The sequence below is a fragment of the Apium graveolens genome, chromosome 9 (genome assembly GCF_009905375.1).
Source record: "Apium graveolens cultivar Ventura chromosome 9, ASM990537v1, whole genome shotgun sequence".
Taxonomy (NCBI): domain Eukaryota; kingdom Viridiplantae; phylum Streptophyta; class Magnoliopsida; order Apiales; family Apiaceae; genus Apium; species Apium graveolens.
The window spans coordinates 223,754,351-223,765,982 of NC_133655.1; the positions used below are offsets into that span (position 1 = coordinate 223,754,351).

General features: G+C 29.4%; 1 protein-coding gene across 1 annotated transcript; it reads right to left on the minus strand.

The window, feature by feature from the left end:
* Positions 1-471: 471 nt before the first annotated feature.
* On the minus strand, positions 472-7,659 carry LOC141684415 (imidazoleglycerol-phosphate dehydratase 1, chloroplastic-like). The gene is made up of 8 exons (XM_074489389.1): positions 7,365-7,659; positions 7,144-7,271; positions 6,784-6,888; positions 5,903-5,995; positions 2,672-2,746; positions 2,125-2,187; positions 1,625-1,734; positions 472-1,016 (listed from the first exon to the last, which is right to left on the minus strand). Exons 1-8 carry the CDS (start codon positions 7,573-7,575, stop codon positions 989-991), a joined length of 813 nt encoding a protein of 270 aa, XP_074345490.1. The 5' UTR covers positions 7,576-7,659; the 3' UTR covers positions 472-988.
* Positions 7,660-11,632: the final 3,973 nt, after the last annotated feature.

The following is an 11,632-nucleotide window of genomic DNA, read 5'->3' on the forward strand; positions in this document are numbered from 1 at the left end:
TATTTAAATAATAATTGTTTTCAACTCTTTTAAAATCTTATAACGGTAGGAAAAGTCCTGAGAAAGTAGTTTCGCACGGAGAAACTTTAAAAAAGAAGGCAGAATTTTCAAAGGACATTCTTCTGAAAAAATAAATATGAAATTTTATTTGAAATTAGACATGCATCGTCTTTTCCAAGCGAGTTAGTTTACCTATGTGCTGTTTCTGAATACTTCTCCTTCTATATTAAAGCACACATTAAAAAAAACTCGTATCTTAATCCTCTAAATACATTATACTGATCTTAGTTAAATTAGGGTATAACTGGATTGTGAAACATCCCCAAAGAAGAATACAACAGTTAACTATACGAATCAAGAGTCCATCAGACTGAATTCCATTTGTTTTCCTAAATCAGCTACACACTCTTGCTGCAGTTATGCTGATTTACAATCTTACAAAGCATATTTGCTATATCTTCACTTCACAAATCAACAAAAAAACGAGTTCTATTGCTAGTCATCCATCTCAAAGCATAATCTGTGATACATAAATATACTACACACTGTTTTAAAATGTAATTGGTTTGTCGCAAAAATCAGTAATCATAATAGCTTGAAAAGGTTTACAAGAGGCCAACTTATAGAAAATAATATATTACGTACAGCATCGTTCAAGAGCCGTCCACGAAAAAACTTTTAAGATGTACAGCAAAGGTAGCAGCATCCCTTAATCTTACCCTTCATGTACATCCTTGTTATAATGCAGTTGCCGAAACTTTCGGGACATAGCGCAACGCAGCAGACTACAGTAATCTTCAACTTTTTTCGCCTCTTCATTGCTGTAGCAAATACCACAACAAACCGATGATTTCCACGCCAACCATTCAATGTCTTTGCGTTATGAAAGCGAATTTCGTTAAAACAGAGACCTTCCGTGAGTAAACAAGTATTTATGATATTCCAGAGAGGGAGAGAGAGAACCCCCTTGCACGATGATTATGAAGCATTAAGAACGTGAGAGAACCCCTTTGGAGCTGCAAAGAGATATAATGCATACCATTTCAAAAAGCGGAATGTATGATAATAAATTTTAAAAATATAGCGCACACGTCTGCATATAAGCTAGCCCTAGCTTTTCCTCCAACTAAACAATTATTTTAAACAGAGAATTGGCAAACATGTCCCTCAACACTTCATTTTAGTTAATGAAAAGCACCACTTCTCCACTGTCCCCACATTTATCAGGTTAAGGTTTATTTACTCCAAGAGAGGCAAGGAGGACAGTTGGTTTAAATTCCACTCGAATATTAAAGGTGTAACCTGTGATTTCCCAACTTCATACCACGTCCTTTTAACAAATTATTACTCCCTCAGTCCCTTCCAATTGTTTACATTCCTGAGGAAGTGTCTGACACACATTTTAAGGTGCATAAAAAGAATAGTTATGTAAGTTATTTTTATAATTTTCTTTTTCTGAATAAAAGTTGAATGTTTTAATTTTTATTCAGAAAAACAAAATTGTAAAAAAAATTACAGAACTATACTTTATATGCACCTTAAAATGCGTGTCGGACACTCTCTAAAAAATGTAAACAATTGAAAGGGACGGAGGGAGTACTTCAAAAGGAAGGTTTGAACAAACCTTGGCACAGTCCCACGACGACGTGGATCATATTCTGTTGCTTGGCGAAGAGCTCTTGCAAAAGCCTTAAAGGTTGCTTCAATAATATGGTGAGAATTTTTTCCAGATAGCTGATCTCATCAAAAGAACATATCACATATAAGGAGTGGTCATGCAAAAATCAAAGTAGAAGTGTTGTTTATAGTACTATGCTGAATGTGTCCGGAATCATAAGAACTTAACTTATGCCATCTTTTAAGTAACCTAGTACCGTCAGCGAAAAGAAGTACTAGTAATCTTATATCAATTTTGTAGATCACAAGTTAATGACTACTAATACCTTTATGTATAGCTTTGCACATCTACCATTATCCTAAAATTACTATACTATTTAAACATAATAGGTATGAACTTAAGCGGGGTTCTGTTAATGTAGCTTGACATGTGTGTAGTGTGATATTTTCATTATAACATCATTTTCATCTTGGTAAAATTAATGCTAAAATTAAATGATTTCATACCTGCCTGATGTGAAGTGTCATACCAGATGTATTGACCAACGACTGAAAAAAGTGCTCTACCAGCTACATATAACAATAACAATATTACAGGATATCAGTTAGGCACAGGTAGACAAGGAAATCAAATAAAAATAAGCTACTTATACAGCACACTGATACTTATTAGTTATAAAACCAATGCTACTTTGCGAATTGCCTAAAGTGGGAGCATGCCAGTTAATGTATGCTGGTTTTCCACTGGGAGATTAGGCTATTTACCTAAATTTGATAATTCAGCACATAGATAAAGTATGCAGATAGAATCAGAGATGTTGAAATAATCGATAATACATGATAAATGTTATGCTTATACTAATTTCTTAAGTTACAAAACTTTTAAAAATAAATTGTCAAGTATGTTTAATTTATTTATCCTATAACTTGTTTGTAACATCAAACTAATTGTAGGACTACCTGTAGGAACTTGACAGATTAGCTAACTAAGGATAGAGTCCTAGATATTACTACTTCATCGTAGAAGAAGAAAAATACCATAGAAAGGAATTACCTGAGTATCGTATGTTCCAACTCTCTCAGTTGGTATACGTAAATCACAGCTTAAATGTGGCCTTCCAGATAAATCCTGGATTAAAAAGTTAGCAAAAAGAGAAAGCAAGAATAAGACCATCTAGTTTTGCACCAAATCTATGCATACAAAATAAGCATTATAGATGTAAATGCAAACCTACATTCTATTTACTGTGTAATATGTTGCAACAAAAAGCAGATCTTACTGATATTAGTCTTTACTAGTTGGTAACCCGTGCGAAGCACGGGCCTGAGATTAAAAATAATGAGTTATTATTTGTATAAAATTGAATCTCATAATAATCATGCAAAACACATATTAAAATAAATAAATAAATAAATGTTGTTAGATTATGTAGTTAGAAGAAATCGACGTCAAGTGTAATTATAAAATTTCACCGTATAATTCTTCTTCTTTTTTACTAGTATGGCTTATAAATCTAGTTATAGTTCTAGTTATTCACCTAATTATTTTACTTGTTATATTAATTTAACATGTTAGCTTTAACTAATACGATTATTTAAAAGTAAATCGACGCTTGGATGAAAACTAACAAATAGAAATTAATGTGAAAACAATGTATATAGAGAGTATAAGTCAATTCAATCGTGTTGGTTGAGATTTAATTATATACAATTTTAAAAATAGTTATATAATTTTCCAAGTGAGTACCAAGATTTGGTAATTTTGTGTTCTAATAGAACAAAATTTCGTTTATTAGTATAGATAGTTGATAACCCATGCGAAACTCATTAAAATATCAATTTAGTATTTGTAGCGCGAAACATGGATCAACATTAATATATTAATATGAACTATTAAATTGGTACTTGTAAAGAATAATTATGTAATTAGAAGGAATTGAATCAGATGTGAAATTTTTCATAATAATTCTTGTTCTGCATTGTTTTACTTGTTATAAAAATCTAACATATTAGTTTTTTTTGTGAAACGAATTGTATAGTTATCTTATAAACGAAATTTTTGTTATTTAACATAATTTGATATTAATTAATATTATTTAATAATTATCTTTGTAATTAGCCTTTTCAATATAGTTTACGTATTTGATATTACTTAATTATTGATAAAAAAATATTTTTCAAATTAAAAACAAATAGACGCTTGGTGAACACTAACTAATTGAAAATAAAGTTTAAAGAGAATAGAAGTCAGTGAGTACCAAAATTTGGTACTTTTGTGCTGCAATAAAACATGGTTTCACTTATTAATAAAGAGTATAGATTTTAATTATTTTATGAACCAAATATTTGTTATTTTAGATAATTTAATATTAATTAATATAATCTTATAATTATTTTACAATTAGCTTTTTCAACATAGTTTATTTAATATTACTTAAATATTGATAAAAAATATTTTTCATATTAAAAGTAAATAGTGCTTGGATAATACTAACTAATAAAAACAAAGTTTAAATAGAATAAAAGTCAATTTGCGTTGGATAAGTACCAATATTTGGTACTTCGGTACTTTCGTGCACCTATAAAACATGATTTTGCTTATTAATAAGAAGTATAGATTAAGTCAAATTAAGTCAAAACAGGGAAAAAAACATGTTTATAGGATAGGGGTAAAAGTTTTACCGTAAACTATACATTATTTACCATTTTATTATTTCCGGTACATCTTTTGCTTCCAAAATTTCGCCGAATTTGAAGGAAATAATTAATTTTGGTTACTAGTTGGTGTGAGATGCTGTGAGATGCTGTAGAGGCCGGATCCTGGACAATTCAATTGGTATATGCCTCTTATGAATATGCAAAATCAAATACTATTTACCATTCAGTATCAGCGGAGTTGCATGAAGCCTTAAGCTCTAGGAATGTTACAAGGACGCCAATATATATGACCAACCACAAATTCAAAATGTTTTTGGCCAAGAACAAACTAATAACAGTTTCATTTTTATGAGCCATAACTTCAGTCCTCGACATCATATTCAAAGCCTTTCAGAGTATAAAAAAAAAACCTTGATATGCATCAATTAGTTCACAAGGGGTTGTTGGCTTCAAAGTTTGTCAAACGAAAATGGTAAAAGCAACAATAGTGGCGGTCTTAGACACAGAACAACTTTACAGAAACTTAGGAAGCAAGGGTGCGCCACCCTCGAAGAACTGCGCACGAAGTGCGTATGGGTGCGAGTGCGTTCGGGGGTGCGGCTAGACACGTACGGAGTGCGCCACGCGGCATGTCCCCGTATTTGTCAGGTGGGATTCGCACCAGGGGTGCGATAAGAGGGGTGCGGGAAGGGTATAATTAGTAATTTTTTTGTTTAACTTTCAATCAAACTAAACACCACTCACTTACCAGTTCAGAGCCCTAATTAGAACTATGAGAAGAGAGGGAAGAAGAGGCGACCAGTTCATTCCTTCGTCGTCTCTCTAGATAGTTGAAACTCTTCCCTCTATCTTGTTAATAACTTTAAAAATGGAGATGTGTGTATGCGTGTGAGGTGCATGTATATGTGTATTAATTCTGAGAAGGTGGAAGTAATAAATTACAAATAAAAAAAGTAAAGTTCACATGGGTTGCACTCATATCTAGTTAATACAATATTACATTATTTAAATTGAGTGGACATGAGTTTGTGGGTGTCTATGCAATTGAAAGTTGAAAGTTGAAGGAATAAGCAAAATAAACTGAATTTAGAATTATAAAAAATCTATAATTATTAATTTAAATAAAAAATACTCCTTCCGTCGAGGCACGGAGTTTTAGAAAAATGATAAAGTAGTGGAAAAAAGCTTAAAAAGTGAGTAAAGTAGTGGGACCGATAAATATTATATGTATAAAGTGGGTATAGTGGAGAGAAGTAGTGGATGTAGTTATTTTAAAAATTATAAAATTTTTACTATTTTTGAAATTTTTTGAAATGTAAACAATTGGAAGAGACATCCCAAAAAGGAAAGTGTAAACAAATGGGAGGGACAGAGGGAGTATATCAAATTCAATTAAATTAATATTTTATTAATTTTTAATCAATTATATATAATATATATTTAAAATAATAATTAATTATGACATTTCCCGCCGCACCCGAATCCCCAAATTTTCAAATTTGTCAAATTTACGTATCCCCGCGCTCGTGCTTCTTAGACGGAAACTCACTTGTTTAGCCGATTCCTATAATATCTATCTCAGTATTTTATATATTTCTAGCAAAAATGATAAACTCTTACAACATACCAGTACTACATGTATCAGTGCTTCATCAAGTGGAGCTGAAAAATCACCAAAGCGGTTAATTCCCTTCCTATCTCCAAGTGCTTGTAGCAAAGCCTGCAGAACATATGAAGGTAAAGCTTGTAGTGTTACTATGCATGCAGTGGACGGTTTATAATAGGTTATTTTCATCTGGGCACTTGCACCAAATCAATCTCAATAGTCAATACAATACTAATTTGGTGATTAAATAGGAATCCAATACAATTTATATTGCAGGATTCATCTATATTGGGTCAAATTGTTTTTACTTTAACTTTTTCCTTTTGTGTTGTTTGTTTACAGGATCTAAAAATACTCACCAAACCATGCTTATGCTGAGGCTCAGACAGCCCCCTCTTATTATTACCAAACAGATAGGGTATCAAGTATCAACTAGACTTTAAATAATTCCTTGAAGCCCCAAATTGGTCAAACGTTAGCTTTTTTTCATTATGTAAATAGCTTGTTTCTGTCAATATAGCAAATTTAAATTCTGACAAATATTAAATATAATCTATTTCATCAATCACAAGTATTCTTTTTGTTATTCCTCTATATTCGAAATATATAAATTGTCTGAACTTGAGTCAAAATGTAAGGATTAATAATCTGATCAGGACCTATAATAGTATCTGGAATACTGTTTGATTTGGACTTAAATTTCATTTGGAAATAAACTACAATACAATAGTTCAGTTGACAACGCCCTCGATATATTTAAGGACTTCGTGTTATTGAGTATGATAGAAGCCTCAAATGTCATGTATGATTAATGCACATTGAACAGATACAATTATATCTAAACCAAAAAAAGCCTGAGAAAAATTGAACAGTTTAGTAATGAAATGACATAAACAGGTTACCGTTCCAATGGCAAGTGCAACATCTTCATTCGTGTGATGATCATCAATGTGAAGATCACCAGTAGCCCTTACATGCACGTCAAATAGGCCATGTGAAGCAAGTTGCTACAACAAAAGTAGGAAACATTAATTACTACAAAAAAGAAATTAAGAGCAATCAATAACATACCCATAACTATAATTAAAAAAAAACAACACCAGTTATCAATATTCATTTCAAAAGGTTAAAGATCATTATAAATTTGGGCAATTTACAATAAAACTTGGAATGATATCATAGTAAATAAAATTATGTCATATAATTTATATATATGAACAAGTAATCAACATAATAAAGCGAATCAAGAAGGAAACACTAACATCCAACATATGGTCAAGAAACGGAATGCCAGTAGAGCTATCAGCCACACCGGAACCATCCAAATTAATCCTCACAGCGACATTTGTCTCGTTCGTAATTCTCTTCACCTCTCCAACTCGACACTCACCTAACAATCACAAAATCAAGCACAACTCAAAACACGAATCAAACAATCAGCAAGCTCAAAAATCATAAGAGTCAATTAATAGAAGTTCGTTACCAGTTGTTAAAGAGGCGTTGTTTTCGAGTGATGCGCGGCTGGAAGATGCGTGAGCGGACATTGAAATTGAAGTGAGGTTGTGATAGCGAGGGAGAGAGAAGTGGTGGTTGTTGAGGAGGAGAGGGCTTTGTAAAACCCTAATTCTAGGGTTCACAAATTGAGATAAAGATGATAATGAACAAGTAAGAATGTTATGAACAAAAAGCTCCATTTATGTGTTTTTGTTTGTCAGGACCATATATGTGGTCTACTCTAAACAACATGAAGGGGGTATTTGGTGTAGGTAGAAGGAATCAATAGACTTCCCTTTGTTATAACCCGTGGACGCGCATCTCTGGGTTAATATTTATATATTTTTATTTTTATTTTTATTTTATATAATTTTATTAAAATTTTATATTAATAATTAAATATTAAATAATGATTATATAATTAAATTAGAGTAAATTTAATTATATATAATTTCAAGTTATAGTATAAATATTATCTAATTAATGAGATTTTATTCAATAAATAATAATATAAATATTAGTTATTGGTGGCATTCGAACCTGAAAATTTATATGTATCTTTATAAATAATAATATAAATATTTGTTGTTAACACTATTCGAACATCAAAACCTATACGTATCTTTATAAATAATAATATAAATATTTGTTATAGACGAGATTCGAACCTCAGAACGGTATTTTTTAGTATTTCGATCTAACGACTCCGATTATTTGATGAAGAAGATCCGACTGTCATGATTAAAAGTGATAACCAAAATGAGGAGTTAACCAAACTACAAATTATACCATATTCCGGTTATTATAGTATAGAATCCGAAAAAAAGATAAAAATAGCCGTTTTTTAAAAAAATAACAAAAATGGTAATTCTGAAAAAAAATGGTCAATTTTAGCCGATTGAATACTCTACTGTCACTTGAGTATCCCAATTTGTATAAGCGGTATTTCATATATGGGATACTGCACTCGCAGTTGGGTATCTCATATAAAGTGAATATTCCACTAACAGTTGGTATCCCATCGGCTAAAATTGGCCGGTCATTTTTGTTAATTTTATATAAAAATAGATTAAATTTGTCCTTCACCCAAATAATCCCTCCATGACCATGCTCATTCCCCCGCCTCTCCTTACATATTTGCTTTTCCTTTTCTTTTTTTTCAATGTAATTATAATTTAAATCTTACAACCCAAAATATAGATTAATATGTAAATTATTTTTTAAAAATAAAAGATAATTTTTAATTGGTTTTATAAATTAAAAACAATTTTGATATATAATTTATATGTTATTTTAAAAAAATATAAAATATTATAAATTAATTTATATTAATTTATTTTAATAAATAAATGATATTATCATAAATACAAAATAAATCGACTCTTTTTACATTACATGATTTAGAAAAATCAAATATCAATATAATCAAGTAATTTTTTATTCAATTTCCGGATCTGAACCAAACAATTTAAATAATTTAGGATCGTTTATTTCCTTTCTTCTCCTCATTTCCGTTTCTGTATTTCATTATGCTTCCCTGACTCCAACCAAACGCTCCCAAACATTAAAGGGATTAACGATCCAACATTAACTTTAGATGATTTTTTAAAGTTAATTAAGTTTTTAATACCAAGTTAAGGATGTTGTTGAAAAAGTATAATATAGCAAGTTGAGGATATTTCGGTAAATGTCAGGGGTTAATTTTATTATTATAAATATATCATTCCATTTTCATATGTAAAATGGGTTAAATATCAATTAAGTGACTGATTACGTTAAAAAAATTAAATAATTCATTCATTATAAATTTGACTCAAATCAATCATCAATTAACTTAATTTGATAATTCTTTTAAAGTATGAAATTAGTCAAAATCGAAAAATGTTAACACAGGATGGTAAGACTCGTTCGAGGCTTCAATATGACTATTAAAACTTGTTATTTAACTCACAAGATTTAAGATGAAATCTCGTTTTTAATCTTCAAAATCTCAAAAATAACTCAAGTAGTGAGAATCGCAACGAGATTTCTTTGTGATTTTGTGACCCAATAGGAAATTTAGTAACCATATTGAAGTTCAGAACAAATTCTATCATCCAATTCCCTGTTTCAATTTTGAAAAAATAAAATTTTGCCTTTTTGGAATAATAAAATTAAGTTTTAATAATTATTTTGAGTCAATAATAAGTGACTTATTTAAATCAGTCAACTATTTGATATTTAATTATATACAAAATCCTAATAATTTCAATTTTTAAAAAAAAATTAACTTTGGGAACCGATTTCTACATTTTGAAATTATCAAGTTGATATTTCTTTTTGATCGTTTCATTGTCGCTTCATTGTTTATTTAGTAAAAAATCAAAGTGTTTTACAATACCGATTTCATTTGTTTTAATCTACTTTTTTAGACTGAAATTAGTTATGGTGTCTTATTTATATACGATCTATAATACATTTATTTATCAAAGATTTCAACTGAAAGTGTGTGATTTATTACCAAATATGAAATTGAATATTAACGATTAGACAGTAAGTGTTAAACATGCTAGAAGGTAACAGTCGAACAATAAATATTAGCAGAAAGTTATAAAAGATTCCCGAGTGCAAGTGAGAGTACATTTTAATGGATTTTGTAGGGGGATATACCAGAATTATAGGAGGCGTGATGTCAGCTGGATGAGTCTTAATAAGTTTTAATAGGCGGATCAAAGAATCGTTTGGTGAAAAATGTTAAAAATAATATTTTTTTGGTGCAAATGGTTGAAAATACTCATTCTGGAAGTGGATGGCTGAAAATACCGTTTTGGATACGCATTTGTCATTTGGGTATCATGTTTTGTACTAAATACGCATTTGTCAAATGGTTATCCAATTTATTTATTTTAATTTTTTTTTACAAATGCGTATTTTTAGTAATTTTCTTGGATACTCAATTCTCAAATGCTTATTACACTTACCCAATTACAAAATGTGTAACCAAAACGGTATTTTCAGCCATATATTATAAAAATGGGTATTTTCAGCCATTACACCCAAAAAATGGGTATTTTTAAACATCACCCTTGTTTGGTTTACGGGATGGTATGGGATTAGAAGAAAAAATTGGGTCAAGATTATATGGGGTTGAGGTTGAGATGTAACTATTAATTTATTAATTTATGTGTTTGGTTAAATAGTTGAATGAATATGATTAAATCAAAATATTTTTAATTTATTAATTTTAATTAATGTAAATATTGAAATAATTAATATCTTATGTATTTTCAAGTTACTAAATTAATTTTATGTTAAACATTTACATGTAATTATGTAAAAAACAAATTTTTATTTGATTTATCATATACAAAAGTTTGATACTCATTATTAGGAATCAAACCTAAATTCTGCTAATAAATAAAATCACATTTGTATAATTATGTTAAGATTAATTGTAATCTCCAACCGCTAATCGTCCTAAAGATTAGCCATTAGAGGAGTAACCCATCAAATGATGATGTGGTCGTTATAACATTTGTTGTGAGAACTTAATAAATAAAATTAAATGTAATTATTCACTCAGAAATCATGTTAGACTCAATAGATAATCTAGAATAGGATGACTAAACATAAATATTTAATATCATGTAATTCAGATCAAGTGAAGTGAATCATGAGCATAAAGAACTGTGTAGCTAACACCTATCAATTCTTTCTGATAAACAAACAAAGAATACCCTAAACCCGTGACTACAATTGTGGTTATAATTTTTTTTCGATTTATCGATTAATCCCGAATTAATACAATCCGATTTTTGAAATAAAATTAATTTCTAAATATTCTTCTAGGTCACTGTATTTCAAATAAACTATTATATATGAAATAAAATCTTGATTAAATTTAAATAACTATAATTTATATAATGTGATAAATATATATTACATATTAATCAATATTAAAATAGCATATTAAAAATAAATATAATTTAAAATATTAAAATGCATCCGATTTTTTTTTTCAATTAATCCCCCTTTTTCCGATATTTACCAATATTTTTAATACCAATTACCTAAATACCCACCATTACATCCAGCATCTTTAATTTTCATGGTACTGTACATCATTAAAATTACAGCATGTTTGTTCGATTAGATATACAAACCTTTCCGTGACAAAGAAAAAAAGATACAAGCCTTCCGTAATTCCTATATTTATACTATACTCTTATAAGCATAATATTATCTATTTGATAGTTATTGATCATTTATTCGGTATAG

Excerpts from the sequence above, each read along its gene's own strand:
- LOC141684415 (XM_074489389.1), bottom strand. The coding sequence starts at position 7,575 with ATGGAGCTTTTTGTTCATAACATTCTTACTTGTTCATTATCATCTTTA. Across the intron at positions 6,889-7,143 it reads TTCTTGACCATATGTTGGAT|CAACTTGCTTCACATGGCCT; the intron begins GTTAGTGTTTCC and ends CTTTTGTTGTAG. Across the intron at positions 1,735-2,124 it reads TGACACTTCACATCAGGCAG|CTATCTGGAAAAAATTCTCA; the intron begins GTATGAAATCAT and ends TGATGAGATCAG.